Source organism: Rousettus aegyptiacus, unplaced genomic scaffold (genome assembly GCF_014176215.1).
Source record: "Rousettus aegyptiacus isolate mRouAeg1 unplaced genomic scaffold, mRouAeg1.p scaffold_m13_p_4, whole genome shotgun sequence".
NCBI classification, from domain to species: domain Eukaryota; kingdom Metazoa; phylum Chordata; class Mammalia; order Chiroptera; family Pteropodidae; genus Rousettus; species Rousettus aegyptiacus.
The window spans coordinates 54,675,039-54,693,728 of record NW_023416307.1 but is presented as its reverse complement, the minus strand read 5'-3'; the positions used below and the strand labels follow the sequence as shown (position 1 = coordinate 54,693,728).

The window sequence follows — 18,690 nt, the reverse complement described above, 5'->3', positions numbered from 1 at the left end:
TTATGTTCTAAGTGTGAGAATGTAGAATTGTCTTTAAGAGATGTGTGAGGTTATGTTTAAGTTCTTTCTTGAAATACTTTTAATATTTGCTATGTTTCAGCCTGTTTCTATTTTTAGTGGTCTCCTAAATAAAATTGTAGGCAATTCCCAAAATTATAAGTAATCCATGTTCCTAAAATGTATATATCAATTATTTGGAAACTGAAACATATTTTCCATATAAAAAGTGACATTTTTAGAACATCTCATAAAATACTAGTATAGAACTAAACTGACATTAAAAAATATTTTTATGGGAAAATATATTTCAGCTTATAGTACAGAAATAGCTATTTCTTCAGGGCATCCCTAGCTTTTAAAAAAATGTAACCTATTTTTTTCTACATGTGATTAAAATTTGAGCATGAAATTCAGAATTAAATAATAAGTGCAAGTCTTGTATTTAACACTCATTCAGGCATATTTATTGAACAATATGGTAAATACTGGAAACAACTATAAACTGGTAAGACATAGTTTCTGTCCTCTCAGAGGCTTCCACTCTAATTAAGGTGAGATTAAGTAAAAAGGCAGTTACATGTATTGGAAATATAATGTAATATAAGAAGGACATCTAATATAGACATGGAGTCTCAAAGAAGTATCTGTGAAGTAAGTTTAATCTATGCTGAGATTTGAAGAATGAGTTTCAGTTAGATGAGTGAAGGACTTAGGGAGAAAGATAGGTTGTTCCAGGAAGAGGGAATTTTAAGTACCTTGGTTGGAATGGCTGGAGAAGAGGATGCCAAAAGATAAAGCTGAAGAGGTAATCAGGTTATATAATATGAAGGGCTTTATAAGACAATTTGAGAAGTGCGCTTAAAGCCAGGGGCTAGATTTTGAGGGGTGTTAAGCAGAGAATTGACTGGATCAAATTTGCATTTAGGAAGACTACTCTTGAGTTCATATATGGAGAATGATTGAAGAGAGAAAAGACTGTCTTCCTGATAAAAATTATGGTGGTGAACTTAGGAGTGGAGATAAGCTGACATATAAAAGATATAGTTAAAAGATAGAAGAGGCAAGACTTGAATATTGTGGGAAGATGTGAGAATAATAGAAAAGAATTAAGAGAATAATGGAAAAGAATTAAGAGTACTCCCATATGTTTGGCTTGAGTGTAGATAAAAGTATCGCTTAGTGAAAGAATGCAAGAGATTGAATAGATTGAGAATAAAATAATGAGTTCAATTTTAGGTAGGTTGAGTTGTATGTGTTTATAAGACATTCAATTGAAATCGTTATGGAATAACGATAGGAAGTGGGATATATGGATCTAAAGATAATGAGACCAGAATTTACATGGTCATTGAAACCATGAGAATAGATGAGATTGCGCATGAAGAGTGTACAGAAAAGAGGTAGAAAACTAGAAGACAGTCAACCAATTCTGACTCACAGATATGTTCTGTTTGGGCATTAAAATATTTAAATATATTCAAAATTATTTCAAATGTTTAAAAATTGGTAAAGTAGAAACAAAAAATTGGATTTCCAGCTTTTCATGAAAAAAATATCATAATTAGTCTTAGTCCTGCATTCTTACCTGGCAGTCAGTAATCAACTGGAACTAAGTAACAACTTTCCTTTTGTAGGTGGCTAATATGCTATTCAGTCTGACATGAGTCTTATTTAGCCTTCTTAACTCATTTGCAATACTTGCTGGCTCCTGCACGCTTTTGAATTCTAATATGGGAATAGATGGCAATCTAGAATAGAATACAAAGAAATACTAATATTTAAGATACAAAAACAGAAAGTATGTCTCCAAAGGAAACTATCAAGAAGCCATTGTGGTGAATGGGGGGAAGAACTAAATAGGGTTACTTAGAAGAATTACTGTGCATTATATAGATGAATATTACATGAATTTAAATTCATTGATAATTCTATCTAAAGTAATTTTTGTAGGAATTACAGAATCCAGAGTGTATAGATGCTTTTGTATTTTTAAGTCAATGTCTAATGGCCATAAGTTTTGCAAGGAACACCTGGTAGTTTTTGGAAGTTTAATGTTAGGGAACAGTCAGAAAAAATGCATCAAAGTCAGTCATTTTATCTAGGCAGTGAAATAAAGATTTTTTCTATTAACTTTCGGCATTTTCTAAGTTTCCTTTTTTTACAATAAGTAAAATTTCTTATATAGTTTGAAGAAACCATTACAAATAACAAGTTTAATGCTAGATTATTTTCTGAGCTTGAGTGTTTTATAGAAGAAGTCTGAGAATTAAAGTGAGTCTTGCATATGGTCTAACTAGAGTTCAGTGATTCCATTAGGTCAAAGAAAAAGGATTCCATGGACCAATAATTTTGGAAAATATTAAAGACTTGCAATGTTCATTTACATATTACAGCTCTAAGAAGTTCCATAGAAGAGAAAACATTTAACTTTGTTTAGTTCAGGATTTCCAAACATTTTTGATATGGAACACTATGCGAAATACCTTACATATTCACTAGTTTATCATGGAGTATGCTTTAGTATTTGTTGTTCCAGTCAAATCCAAGAGACAGGAGTTTGTGGTTTGTTAGATATTGTTAGTTCCCAAAGAATAATTGAAAGATATTGTCCTTTATCAGAGGCATTTATACCATAGTAAAACAGTCCATTTATGTGTAAATGATGTAACTGCACAAAGCTCTATCAACTTTTTATGAAGCCCTGTTTAGTTTCTTTTCTTCCTGTTTGTATTCTAGAATTCAAATAGTAACTCTGATTTTCAATTATTCCAATCATAATACATACTATTTATTGAGTTCTTACTATGTTTTGACATTACATTAGGTGCTATATGTATATTCTAATCCTCACAATTAGTCAGTAGGGTCAGTACAACTATATCTATTTTTAGATGAGGAAATTTACGGTAAAACCACTAACAAAATATCTGGTAAATTTGCATTTATTTCTCTAGGTCATTCTGGGGAGTCAGGAACCTGGAGTCACTTAATTTGTTACTTTTCTGATTCCAAAGAGTTTCTAAAACTTAAATCTTTATTGTTTTATGTAGAATTTTTGATGATTTTCATATGCGCTTAAAAAATTATAATTATGTCAGTGTAATCATAATAGAATTAATCTGGCACAATTAGGTCATTGAAGAAAGAGTATGGAAAATTGAGCAATAATAAATATATGGTCATGTTATATAAGATAATATTTAACCATGACATAGGCACATTCAACAATGATATAAGTTAAAGTAGGAAATATAAAGAAACATGCCAGCTATCAGAGTAGAATAAATTTAAAGTCAGATCGACAGGGCACAGGTCTGTTTAATAATATGCTCTTAGACTCATAAGCAATTATCGATTACCCTGGGTAACCAGGTAAATGAAACATAACCAGTGAACTAGGTTTCCCCAATTTGTCAGTTTTCTGTATGCTGGTTATCACTAGAGAGAGTTTTCTTTTAAATTGAAGCAGCCTCTATAATTTTCTGTTGGAGCAAAATCAGAGATTTCATGTCAAAAGGAAATTTTAAATCAGGTAGGTATGTACTTTGCAATTTGGTTGAAGCAGGGTTATAGCATCAGCTTCATGGCTGTATGTGTTCCTTTGTATAAATAAAAGTTCAATTTCAAATTTTCAGAGGCTTAGATCTGGCAATAAATACGTACTATAATAAAGAATTCCATTGTTTTGTGGAGCTGTGTTATTAAACCTGATGTTTTTTTAAACCACACCTATTTTAATGGGTTAGTAGGAAAAAGAAAAGTAGTCCTAAAGAAAAGCAATCCAAGACTTATGCATAAATCTAAGCTAAACCCCAGAATAGTGGGAGAGTATTCCAGTATAAACCTAATTTCTTTGTCCCAGTTTCTAACAATAAGGTGTTTTAATGTTTATTTTTTAATTACTGTTTTGAATTGATTTAACAGATCCACAAAGACTCATCCAGGTCCAGTTGTACATTTAAGCGATAGCCCAAGAGATGAAGGGAAAGTGAGTATTACAATACCATTATTCTTACATTTATTTTTATTATTCTTGAATGAAAGTATTTCTTACTATTATTTGATAACAAAACATTTATAGCATGGTTCATAGTATTCAGTTAATTTAAAATTAAAATATGTTGATTGATTGAGCAAATGAATGAATGAATTATTCACACTAATAATGGTCACATATTAAGTCTTTAGTTTTACCTAGAGCTAAGGTTGATATTTAATTCTAGATTTTTGAGGAAAGCATGTAACATATGGAACAGGTTTAATTTACAAATATTCTGTGCTTGAACTTAACAATATGACTATCTGTATTGTTACTCATTGGCCTCTGCTATTCAGTTTTGGTAATGATGAATGACTATATTAAATAATCATAAATTAGCCAATCTTGATTTTATAAGTAGGTAATAATATAGAAAGTGTTCTCAGATTACAAAAATAATCCTATTCATCTTGATTATTCAAAAATTTCCTTTGATGATGTGGAAACAAAGTTGATAGGTAACATGAAAAGATCTAAAGTGTCACTTTCACTTAAATATTGTTTAAGTATATAATTTTTTGCTAGTACTATAGCAAACTCATGAATAAGTTATTTAGTATAGGTTTGGTTCTTTGTTTATTTTTAAATGATAGAAACTAAATTAACCTAATAAATATTGAACCTGAAAGGCAAGTCCACCTTATAGCAATAGAAGGTTGTTAGATTTCTTTAAAATGATCCACAAATACAGTGTATTTCTAATCAGGTGTCATCAGAATTTATTGATTTTTTAAGAACTCACTCAGCTGATTCTAAAATTCATAAGAAAAGAAAATATTTAAGAATAGCTAAGACATTATTGAAAAAGAAATACATTGTGATATTGGTACAGGGTTAGATCTAAATAGATATTCCAGACATGGTTCAGGCATTTGGGGAAATTTTGTACATTTTAGAGATGTTTTAGGACATGATAGGCTGTCGAATAAATGGTGTTGGACAATTGGCTATTTTGAACTAAATAGTAAGATTTCTCTACCGCATACCATTCACAGAAATAAATTCCAGATGGAGAAAATATGTAAATGTTAAAAATATAACTCAGGAAGTTTTTGAAGATGCTGTAGGAAATGAGTTGTTACTGTGGAGTAGGCACATCCTTGGGCAAGACATAAAACCTAAAATTATTGAGGAATATACCATAACAAGACAATCATGATAAGAGATGGACAACAAAGTGGGAGGGAATATTTGCTACATATATACAGCACATATAATGAACATGCAACATATGTAAAGAACTTGTATTTCATAATAGGAAATAAATGGATAATGCCTAATAAATCAAAAAACGGCAATATAAATATATTTATGAATACGGAAAGTAAGCCTACTAGAAAAGACAATTATAAGAGTTGAAGGTGTGGTTGTCTTTTACCACAAGAGAACAGGGTTTGGCAGTGAGGAGGAAACAGCCTCACTAGTAATCACTAGGGAAATGTAATATATCATTTTTTTCTCCCATCAGATTGCCAAAATATTAAAATTTAAAAATATTAATATCAGGTAATAGAAAATGTATGGAAAAATGGGCATCTAGTTACAGTAATAGTAGATACACACACACACACACACCCACCCACCCACCCACCCACCAGTATAGGCAATTTGGCATTATCGACATTTAAAACATATTATAACCTAGAAAATCCATTTCAGTTTACCAAGGGGTAAAATGTTGAAAATAGCCTAAAGTTCTATTAATAGAAAAATGAATAAAGAAATGCTGATATATTCATACTGTGGGATGCTGTGCTGATATGGAAAGTTTGTTAAGGCACATTTTAAAAAAGAAAGTTGCAGAACAATAAGTACAGAATAAAACCACTTGAATAATCATTTGTATATTTACTTATGTATTCAAACACCCAAGGAAAAAATCCTGCAAGGATATGTATAAATCTAGGGAGGATGTTGAAGATTGGAAGCGGGGAAAATAGTCAAAGGTGTTCTTATTTTGCTGTGTTGAGTAAAATTTTATGAAAGAATATAATGTGTATGAATTATGTAATTAAAAATGAAAAAGAATGCAAAATAAATTAGTATTAGTCAGAAGATTATATGTTTGAATTATGGCTCTACTACTTATTAGCACATATCCTTGAATAAATCACTTGACTTCTTATAGATTAGTTTTTCCATCAGTAGCCTTTTGCCACATAGAAGTTTTTAATTTTAATGCATTCAATTTTATCAGTCTTTTAATTTGATATCTGCATTTTGGTTCTTATTCCATAAATCTTTCTCTTCCTGGGGGAAAATATAATCCTATTTTTTCTATCAGTTTTAAGGCTTTGCATTTTATAATTATATTTTAATCTGTATATGTAATTTATGTTGGTTTGAGATAAGGGTATACTTTATTTTTACATGTCAATTAAATAGACAATCTAGTTTCCAATGATGAAGGACATCTCACTAATATATCAAGTTTCTATATTTGGATGGACCTTTTTCTGGACTTTGTTGCACTGATATATTTTATTTTCCTATCAGCACAATTTAATGACTTTACAAAATATCTTGATATCTGGTAGACTTTCCTCCTCTCTCCATATCTTGGGTTTTTCTGAACATTTATTGTGATATATGAATTTTAGGATAAGTTTATTAAGCCGTGTTGTAAATCTTTTCTGTGATTTAGTTCGAAGCTTGAACATACTAATTAATTTAGAGAAAATTTACATAATTAGGTATGAGTGTTCCATCTGTAAACATGATATATTCATTTTGGCTTTATTTTTTTTCTGTATAAGTTTGTAACTTTTTTCACAAAAATCTTACATATCTTTTGTTAGCTTAATTCTAAGTACCTTATAGATTTTATTGCTCCTGTGAATTTTCTTAAAATCAATTTCATAGTTGATTTTTAGTGTATAAAATATTACTGATTTTTGTTATTTTAGTGTATAAAATATTACTGAATTTTTTGTTTTTAATAGCTGTACTTAGATTTTCTGAGATATTCTATATCTTAAAATTTAGTAAATATAGACAGATTTTGTTTCATCCTTTCCAGTATTTATAGTTTTTAATGTATTTATTTGTTTTGTTGCATAGGAACTCAGTGCAGTGTTGAATACAAATGGTTTTAATGGAAACTGTATTTTATTTCTAATCACAAAGGAAATGCCTCCAAGACTTCAACATTAATTAAGATGTTTGTTTTAGGTCTTTGGATGATTGCTTTTTGAGGTTAAAAAGTTTCTACCTATCTTCAATATTCAAAAAGTTTTAAATTATGAATGGTATTGAATGCTTTTCCACATGTATCTAGATGTATTTGTGCCAGTATCTGCCTATTGGTAGAGATGCTATGGGCTAGAAATGCTTGGGGGTGATCCTTTGGGTCCCAGGTGATCCCCTACATTTCCTCTTTTGGAGCCAGTATTGTGGCTGGACTGGTTTGTGTGTGCATGTTTTATGATTGCAAGGTGCACCTTAGCACATTCATTAGGGAACTTTTAAAAATAGCATTTATTACTCACAGGTCCTGGAGGGTACAGGGCATACCTGGGGCCACATAGCAAGGTTATGGATAGAGAGAGAGAACATGCAGATCTGGTCTTCTTTTCTTGGGATCGAAGGTGGGGCACCTTAGGTTTAGCAGGTTTAGTCTTTGTTGGTTAATTTAAAACTTAAGAGCAGTAATTAAAGCGCAGTAAGGGAAAGGCAAACCATCAAATTGCCAGTTATCTAAAACAACACAAGCTTTCTAAAAATGAGGGGAATTCATGGGTGGGAAATTCATTGGTGGACAGCCTGACTCTTTATCTAGTTCTGTAGCTGGCATGTGTCAATTCAAGATGAATGTTTTTGAAGTGGATGCTTTGGCAATCAAAAGTTTGTCAGGGACTTGCATTACAATTAAAAAAAGCAGATGTCAAGCACTTATACTATAAGATGATTATTCCTTAATTTGCTATTTTGTTGAAATATGGCAATAGATTTTCTAATTTTAAACATTTTTGCATTTCTGGGATGAATTTAACCGAGAAGGGGGAACTTCCATCGAGGCTCAGCTGTTTGCTTCACCTTACTTTTGGCAAGGTTAATCAACTTCAAGCAGTATTATTTCCTGAAATAGAGACTGGCTATGCTCTGAGACTTTGGCTTGTCCCTTTAATTCTGGATTCAAATGATATGCCATACTATAAGGCAGGAGATCTGGCTTCCCAAACAGCTGCCCCAGGGATCAAATGACACAACTTTGAAGTGAGGTGGTGTTCAGCTTCTCATGGAGTAAAGTTTGACTCAGACAAGAAACATGAAATAATTTCTCCTCCTTTTCTCCCTATGGTAAGGCTATTTTGAATCATGGTGTTTCCATGTAAACTGTTAGACATCCTGCAAGGCAAAGTAGATACACCTGCTAATTGACTGTCTTTTCTGCTTCTCTTCATGAAATAGTGGTTAGTGTGATAATAAATCATCTTACTCTTATTTGTTTTCTTCACTTTTTTTTATTACAGCCTTAAGATTGCCTATCTCAGGGAAATATTAGCATTTAAGCCTTTCCTCAGGCTATTTTCTACAGAATTCTGGTTAAGACAATAGTTGTGAGAATTGTTCTAGATCAGAGATGGGAAACTACAGCCATGGGACGAATCTGGCGTGCTACTGTTTTTGTACAGTGTTTTATTCAAACACAGCCATGTTCATCCATTAACATATCTTTGGCTGCTTTCTTACTACAAGAGCAAGGCTGAGCAGTTGTGATAGAGTTACATGGCCTGCAAAGCTTAAAATACTTACTACAGAGCCCTTTATGTTAAAAGTTTGCCTATCGCTGTTCTAGATTGTAGACCCTTAGGATGGGATTTTGGGGTTGGATTGCCTCCTAGCTAAAAATCAAAGATCCCACTGATGTTTCCAAGTTGTATTAAACCCTATCGTGCAGTGACATCACAGTTACTTGAAAGTTCTCCTATAATTAGTTGGGATGAGGGGCTGATGGGTAGGTAAAACAATGGGATATCAGGTACATGTGGTGCTTAAATGGTAAAAGATGATGATAATTATAACAGGATGGAATAAAATAGCTTACTTTTATGGCATTTATATTATTTTCTATTCCAACATAAATTATCAGAAATTTAATAGTTCGAAACAAAATAAATGTGGCATCTTACAGTTCTTTAAGCCACAATTCCAACATAGTTTTCACTGGGCTAAAATCAAGATATAGGCAGGGTTGCATCCTTTCTGGTAGCTCTAGAGGAGAACGTTTTCTTGCCATTTTCAGCTTTTATAGGCTATACACATTTTTAGGCTTATAGCCCATATTCCATCTTTAAAGACAACAATATATTATCTCTCTGACCTTCCCTCATCACATCTCTTTCTAACCACAGCTGGGAAAGGTTTTCCTCTCTCAAGGACTCATGTGACTAGGCTAAGCCTACCAAAGCACTGGAGACTGTTTGAAAATAAAGTTAAGTCAGTTAGTTACTGATTTAAGGCATGCTGGAGGTCCTCTAAGGAGCTTTAAAGGATGTCTTAACCTCCTGCAGCTCTAGGGAAGACTGCACTAAAAATAGGCCCAGAGTATGTTATAAGGAGACTTAATGTATAGTTTGATAGGTCTGGTTTGTTAAAGTCAAAGGGCTGATAAGGAAAGAATGTGACTGTGACATCTGGTATATTAATTTCTTAAGGCTGCCACAACAAAATTCTATAAACTGGGTGACTTAAAACTATAGAAATTTATCATTTCACAATTTGAAGGCCAGAAGACTGAAATCAAGGGCTTAGTCAGGCAATGCTCCCTCTAAAGGCTCTAGGAAAAAAACATTTCTTGCCTTTTCTACCTTCTGGTGGCTCCTGATGTTTCTTGATTTGTGGCAGCATAACTCCAGTTTCTTCCTATGTCTTCACATAGCCTTCTTTTCTGTGTCTCGGTCTTTTCTTCTTTTATAAGAATACCAGTTATTGGGTTTAGAGCCCATCCTAAATCAAGGACAATTTCATCTCAAAATTCTTAACTGATTACATCTTCAAGGGCCCTATTTCCAAATAAGGACACATTCTGAGATTCCAGGTAGATGTGAATTTTGGGGGACAATTCAAACACTATACCTGAAATGGGGAAATTTGTGTAGATAAGCCTGATAATATTATAACCTCCACCTCCTCCAATTTCTTTAATCCCTCCTGACCAGCAGAAATATCTCTTTCACTGTTTCCAGAGAACAGTTTCCCTTTTCTAAGAGACCATGTAATGTAATGACCTCACCTAAGATAATTTCCCTGCTTAATTATGTTTATCCTCACAAGACCAACCTCTAATCTCATTACCTGTACAGAAACAGATCTCAGATCTCAGCATAGCCTCGTATAGCATGAATCTTCCTCCAGAAAGAAAAAACCTTCATATTAAAGAAATGGAATACCTGCCAACTATGTAGGAGTGTTTTTTAAGGGTTTAAACTTGGGGGCCTACATAGTGGAGAGTTCATTTACATGAGGTCGCTCAACCATGATTTGAGATTTAATGCTTTGAGAAGGACATGTGAGTCTGGTCCTAATCATTTACTGTGGTGGCTTCTCGAAGCCTGGACTCAACAGAGCATATAGTAAATAAAGCAGAGCTTGTTTGTGTGGTATTAAAGAAGTGATCAGATAACAAGGAGATGAGAATGTTAAAAAGAATATATTATATTTGTCTTGGAAACTTGTGACTATATTCCCTAGGAGGCTCCCAAGGACACTATCTTCATTTAACCTAATAAGGAATGCTCTGGAAAAATGAGTCTCAGCATATTTGAGAAGTTTGCTAATGGTCATCCTTTTATTGGCTTTCATTGACAGTAGGAGATGATGGCAGAGAACCGGGCTCCATAATATTATGAGGATTAAATATCATGGATCGTGTAGGGGTCAGATGGCAATACTCAACCACTTGGCAATATGAACATAATTACCATAACAAGCAGCAAGGCTGGAGTGGTAATGCAGGATCTATAGTAATAGCTAATATATCATGAGCAAAATTAGGTGGGTACTAACTATGATGTTTGATTTGCTTAATCAGAAAAAAAAATCAAGAACAGCTTAATTCTTGGCATTGACCACCAAAATGGAAAATCATAATGCCTGACCAGATTTACAGATATACATCAACTCATAGATCTAGAGGCTATTGACTGAAAAGGAGAGGCCAGTTGCCCCTGAAGAAGGACTCCGAAATGTCCCCATAAGAACATCTGGTAATTATAAAAGCATATGTGGTCATTTACAGGAGCAACTGTTTACTTTCTCAGTCATTTTATCTATAGGGTCAGAGCAGACATGGTTACTAAGGGATCCAAAAAGTACTTGTGGCCCTTCAGTTATAGCCATGGCATATGAAACTAGGTAACTAGGTGATAAATGGAGTTTGAGCCCAAGTGTATCCCCTAGTAGGTCCAATGAGTATGTAAACACACCCATTTATTTCATACCCCAATTGTATAATGTGTACAGATGAGCTTAAAAGCTGACATAATGCTTATATTGAATGCCTGACCTAGGAATGAGAGTGATTATAGTTGGAAGGGACTAATGGAAATCCTGAGACTCTCTCCCTACTAAGATTGTAAACAAAAGCCAGGCTATGTCTCTGGAGGTTAGAGATTAGAACAGTTATACTCGAATGATGAAATGGTAGTGAGTATTGACACAATCTTTTTGAATTTCATTATTTGGGTTCTGCTGAAAATATTATGGATCGAGCTTGGTATTCGTAGATCACTGTAAAATTAACCAAATCGTAGCCCCAATCACAGCTCCCTTGTTGTTGATACTTTTACAGGCACAGACCAAAATATCCCATGTCACTTGATAAGCAATTATTGATTTAGTGAACTCAATATTCATCAGCATAAAGAATCAAAAGCAGTATAACCACAATCTTTTTCTAAAGCTATGCTATTTTTCCTTCTCTCTGTCATAATATAGTTCATTTTTAAAGCAATTGCTAGCATGCTGATGGGCCTTGTAGAGACTGAACACCTAATCAAATGACTATGTAAGCTGAGTTAACTATGTAAGCATGAGTTAGATGTTATCATACTCATTGAGTCATACTATTGAATGAGGGAAGTGACAATCCATTTTGTAATGAAAGTAGTATATTCAGGAAATCAGCCTTGAACTGCCCAGAAGGCATAACTAAATTAGATAAAGGGAATCCCAGAACTTAATCTGTTGTAACAGTGCCTTCCTTCAACCCACATATATGGTCTCGTGTGGTGAGAGGGGAATACGTAAAACCAGCTAATGAAAGAGGACAGAATTCAGGTCTGGTTTATAGACACCACGTGATTAGTTGGTACATTTTGGACACAGACTACTGCTCAATTACATTTTAACTTAGGGGTGATGCTAAGTGACTTGATGAAGAAAAATCCTCACAGTGGATAGATACCCAAGCAGCATACTTGATTGTATATTTCATATGAAAAGTGAAACACAATAATAAAAATATCCAAAACCAAAAATTTCTACTTGGAAATTTAAAAAATCTTTTTAAAATAACTACTAGGTCAAAAGAAAATACAAAATAAAATCAGAGAATATATAAGAATTAACATTAATGTAATGCTACATATAATAATCTATGAAATATAATTAAAAGTTATAAAATAGTTCATAGCCTTTAATACTTATGTGAACAAAAATCAGAAATTCAATTAATTAATTAATTTTTATTAAGTTTATTAGGGTGACATTGGTTGATACAATTATATAATTTTCAAGTATGCATTATAATTTGACATCTGTATATTCTATTGTGTATTTACCACACAAAGTCCAGTTTCCTTCAGCTACCATATGTTTGATCCTTTTTACCCACTTCACCCTCCCCCACCCCCTACCCTCTGGTAACCACTAGTCTATAGTCCATATCCATGAGTCTCTGTTTGTCCTGTTCCTTTGTTGTTTTTAGGTTTATATGCCACATATAAGTGATATCATGTGATTTTCAACTTTTTCTGTCTGGCTTATTTCAGTTAGCATGATTATCTCGAGGGCCATCCATGTTGTCGCAAATGGCAGTATTTCATCTCTTCTTATGATTGAGTAATATTCCATTGTCTATATGTACCACTGCTTCTTTAGCCAATCATTTATTGTAGAACACCGGGTTGCTTCCATGTCCTAGCCACTGTGAATAATGCTGCTATGAACATCAGTGCGCAAATATCTTTTCGGATATGAGTTTTCAAGTCTTTGGGGTAAATACCCAGTAGAGAGATTGCTGGATCATATGGTAGATCAATTCTTAGTCAAAACTTAGAAATTTAAATAAAGTCAAAAGAAAGTCAATAAATTCAATTAACTCAACAAAAAGATAGAAAAAAGAACAAGAAAATAAAGCAAAAGGAATCAGAGGAGACATGTAAAGATAAAAGCAGAACTTAAGGAGTTTTCCTGATTTTAAATTATCTTATAAATTAATCAACATGTTGGCTATTTGAATAGTACATAAAATATGCAAACTTCTATCTGACCTAATTAAGAAAAATATGGAGAGAATAAGGTAACACAGATAATACCTAAAACAATGAGGAAGCACACTAAAATTAAGAAAATTTTTCCACTTTCCGATTAAGTTATTTTATACAACTCTGAGGAGATAGATTTAAAAGGCTAGGTAAAATGGGTAATTTCCTAGGGAAATAAATTTATCAAAATCGATACCAGTGGAGACAGAAAGTTTGTGAGTGTGAGAAAGTTATTAAATTACTATTCCTATACAAAAGTACCAGGCCCAGATGGCTTTACAAGGAAATTTTACTAATTTCTTAAATACTATATAATTCCAATGCTACACAAACAATTTTAAAGCAGGGGTCACAATTATGGCCAGTGGGATAAGTCTGGCTGGCCTGCTATTACTGTAAATAAAGGTTTTTTGTAGAGTGTATGGTCTAGAGAGTTTAAAATATTTACCATCTGGCCCTTTATAGAGAAAGTTTGATAATACCTTTTTGAAGATAGTTTTTAAAAAGGAAAATATACAAATTGCTTTTGTTTTATGAATGAAAACTAAAACTGATAAAGGTTGCACGAAGAAAAGCATGGATGTATTGAATTTATTTATATCAATGGAAAAGTCTTAAATAAAATATCAAAAGTCTTAAATAAAATTTAACAGTATATTCCAAAACAACATACTGTGACAAGTGTTGTTTTATACCAGGGATGCAAGGATAGATACTATGGGAAAATCCATCAATATGATTTAAATGTTAACAGATCTAAGAAAAAATTATGATCACCTCCATTGATACTGAAAATGTCTTTAAATAATATTTAATACCTATGGTATTTATACTTTCGATTATGGTATATTTTGATCCAAAATATACCTTATTTTGGATCAGTTATTCTGGAGAACTAGAAAATCTAGACAAAATATTTTTGAAAATCTGTTTGAGGACACAAGAGAGTGCCCAAGGTAGTGAAGATTTGTGCACCCTAGATCCCAGAGAGAGAAACCCAGAGAAGTGAACCAAACATTTAGCATCACCTTTCCCTTCAAGGCATTTTCCTATTTCAAAAGAATGACTGAGATACTGAGTATCTAAACAGAAAGTTATTGGCTGAAAAACTAAGAATTTTCTGCAGTTTTATGGGACAGTTGGTAGTGAGGATGAAAAAGAAGTTCAGGGGGAGGAGGGGGAAGGTAGATGAGGTAAAGGGGGTCAAATGTAGGCAGTAAAGGGAGGGCGAAGTGGGTAAAAGGGATCAAATATATGGTAGCTGAAGGAAGCTGAACTTTGGGTGGTAAACACACAATAGAATATGCAGATGTCAAAATGTAATGTATACCTGAAAATTATATAATTGTATTAACCAATGTTACCCCAATAAACTTAATTTAAAAAAACAAAGTTCAGAGCAACCAAAAATAAGAGTATCTTGTAATCGCACCAAACTTTCAATATGACCCCAAAGGGATATGCCCTGTAAATAAAATTGAATTGGAAATATACTAGACTCCTAAATGACTGAAATCCTTGTTAACATCTCAATCTTTTTTATATTACTTTTTAATAATAATTTTTTATATTAATTTGCCTTAGTCTAACTGCCTGACAAAGATAAAGATCAATTCTTTCCGGAAGAAGAAAGCATCACGCAGAACCTTTATCTATCACTACATTTCTCCCATAATTAGCCTCTATACTTAAAAACGACATGGTGTCTACACAGATCAGAAAAATCAGGATTCACCAGAAACTAATAGAACAGACAGAAAGTAGAGATAGACTAACAGAAGGTTCAAATAACAGTCATCAAATATGGACTTTAAAATAAGTGTGATTGCATTGTTTAATAAACTAAAACTGATGGAAGTTTCATCAGAGAAGGAAAAATGGAAAATAAATGATTATTTTTTTGTTCATTTGTTGCTTTCAGTTTTATATTCTACATATGAGTAAAATTATATGGTTCGCAACTTTTCTGACTGACTTATTTTGCTTAGTATGATTATCTCAAGATCCATCCATGTTGTTGCAAATTGAAATATTTCATCTTTTCTTATGACTAATATTCCATTGTATATATTTGCAACATCTTCTTTAACCAATCATCTATTGAAGAACATTTTGGTTGTTTCCATGTCTTGGCCACTGTGAAAAATGCTGCAGTGAACATCGGCATGCATATTATCTTTATAGATAAATGTTTTCAAATTTTTAGCTCATATGGTAATGAACAAAACAAACAAACAGTAACTCATAGACACAGATAACAGTTTAGTGGTTACAAGAGGGAAATAAGGTAAGGAGGGCTTTTTCTCCTATAATTTTAATCCTATAAAATCAATAAATAGGCTAAACTTAATGCTTGTTTTCATAATATTTGAACATTGGTCTATTTTTATCCTTCCTGATTTTTTAACCAATGATAGGTTAAATTTAACAAAATGCAATAACTCAGAATATATTAAAGTAAAAGTCATTCAGCACTGTTTAGCTGAATGACTAAGTTTTAAATATGATCTTATAATTATCTATTAAAATGAAGAACATGTATTTTAATTGTCTTATTTATTGATTTATAAACAAATATTGACCATTTTTAATGATGTGACTCTCTAGAATACCTTTGTGAACTTCTGACAGTTCATAAATCTGAGTTTAAAATGCTGTCATAAGTCACAGAAAAGAGGATACAGAGAAAACTGATGCCAAATTTATGGCCACATTTTTTAAGTGCATAGGATGGAATGGAGTTATACATAGTTTATTACACTTATCTCATTTAAATCTCATTTAATCCTTTATTTCATCTTTATTTTCTATCTCTTGTTTTATTTTAATATTCTTAATTTTATGTTGTATTATGTATATTTTCATTTGCTCAATTCCTTTTTGGAATATGGCATATGTAATTGATAAATGTTTATATTGAAGTGGCTTATTTGTCAGTTTTTTTAAAATGAAGGAAAAATATTCAGAATCTGGAAAAATTGGTATTCTAAATAAAGTTGTATTATGTAGTATGATTTTGCTTTATTGTATTACCATTAAACTTTATTTGGAGCAAGTGAAAATTAATGTTAGAATTACAAAAATGATTGTTGTAATGTTTTTCAGCTGCTAATAGGTTATGAAAATGGTACTGTAGTATTCTGGGACTTGAAATCTAAAAGAGCAGAACTGAGAGTTTATTATGATGAGGTAAGTTATTTCTATTGAAATATTTGAACAAGTATTGTGACTTTGTACTTATGTTCTACTTTTAAGCTTTGCATGTTACCAACATTTTTATCATTGGAAAACTGCCTGGTTATGACTCAATAACTCACACTGCCTATTGGTGCTTGCACAAATTCCAACTCTGAGTTGTTCTCCTGAGTGGGAATTCTGCCTTGACTCCTCATTCTTGAGCCCTTTTTGGCATCCTTTATATACTTTGGCACCTATTACCTGTACTGTATCTCCATTTGCATGTGAACTCCTTTTCCTTTCTTTAGGCTTTGCTTGCTTTTGTCCCAACTCATTTAGGTCACTAAAGACTCTATTTACATCTCCCTTAGAAAATTCTTTTCCTGTGGCAGAAAGTTTAAGTAGTGAGTTTGAATGGTCTTATCTTCTAATATTTGCCTTCTTAGAATAAAGTGAGATTTTGTAATTAGTAATACTTATTAATAAGACTCAGTAAGATCTTGAAGTCAGTTTTATTGTACATAGTTGAGACTAATTAGGTTTTCATTTAGAGAAGGCAATGAACTTTTCATCAAGGAATAGTTTCTGAAGTGATACTTTAATTGTTCGGGGATTGACTCTAGGCCATTAATTATTTCCTCTTTCAGCAAGACTAATGACGACAATGAGGCTGGGGGCAAAAGGTGGGAAGGGAGAATTCTCCCTTGTAGCTATGAAAAATGAAGTTGATCATCTATATAGTCAATTAAATTCTGAAATGGGTAGAGTGGGGACAGATAGGAGGAAATATAGGTCAAAAATTCCAGTCTAGTACCCACACTTAAACGGGAAGAATGCTGAAGAATTTAAGGCAAAATTGATATAAAATAGAAAAAGAAATTTAAACATTTCTTAAGAACACTTCCTTTGTGTGCTTCCTCCCTTCCTCTTATTAATAAGACTGGTTTAATTCTTAAGTTTTGTGCTTAAAGATAGCCAAAGGTTTATAGATAATTTGGTCATGATTGGTGAAAGATACTCTGGCAAATTATGTTATATAAATATACTCTTTATGATAAACTTGGAGGGCATCTTGAATCATAAGGAAAGAAGGTTATAGGGAACCAAGCTAGGATTTACCTTTTGTTAAATACACAAAATATAAAGATGTAGATGGAGATTGATCCCATTCTCAAGACTGGTAGCTAGATAATAGTCCAAACACCATCTGGGTATTTAGCCAATTAGAGCTAGAATAGAGCTAAAAAGAAATCTAGAGGAAAATACAGAATCAGCTAGGTTTCTTATGGGTTTAAATAGTGTAGAAGGAACATTTCTAACTTTGAAAAATGAGCAAAAGTAATTTTTCAAATAAATGTTTAAATAAAGATTAACAATGTTTAAGTCAGTAAAATACTACACTAAACCTATTTTATACCTAGAAATAATTTTAAATATTGATTTATATGATATATGTACCATTTTCTTTGCTGTCTTATCTTTTCAGTATATCTTTTACTAACAAGATTACCATTTTAAGACATAGTCAGATTATGTAATTCTCTACCTCTGAACCTTTGAATGGCTTCCAATTGTCAACAGTACAAAGTACTTCTCTGTATGAGATTTAAGGCCCTGGTACGATCTTTTTTCTTTAGTTTAATCCTTCTATACACTCTTTACATTTCAGACATGTTATTCACTATTTCCTAAACATATCATTTATTACCACCTCCAAGCCTTTGCTCCTGCTAATTTCTTATCATGAATTCCCTTCTCTTTTGCATATCAAAATCTTATAAATTCTTTATCCACTGTAAAACTATTTGGACTATCTGACTAGTCCCTTGACTAATAACCATGGATGGATTGAGAGTTTTGTTTTGTCAATCCAAACTCATTTTCAAAAATAACTATATGAATTTTACTTCCACATCCGCTGTGAAATTTTTGTTTTATTACGTTAAATTTTTTTTTTAAACAATCTCTCACAGAGAAATCCCTCAA

The 18,690-nt window shown here is 32.3% G+C and overlaps 1 protein-coding gene across 7 annotated transcripts in view; it reads left to right on the top strand.

Annotated features, from left to right (window-relative positions):
- The window catches only part of STXBP5L (syntaxin binding protein 5 like), a 243,509-nt gene that overhangs the window by 55,099 nt on the left and 169,720 nt on the right, over positions 1–18,690 (top strand). For all 7 annotated transcript variants that reach the window (XM_036218792.1, XM_036218791.1, XM_036218789.1 and 4 more), the window contains 2 exons: positions 3,925–3,988; positions 16,633–16,716. In XM_036218792.1, coding sequence (XP_036074685.1) covers positions 3,925–3,988; positions 16,633–16,716 — 148 coding nt within the window. The remainder of the gene's footprint in view (positions 1–3,924; positions 3,989–16,632; positions 16,717–18,690) is intronic.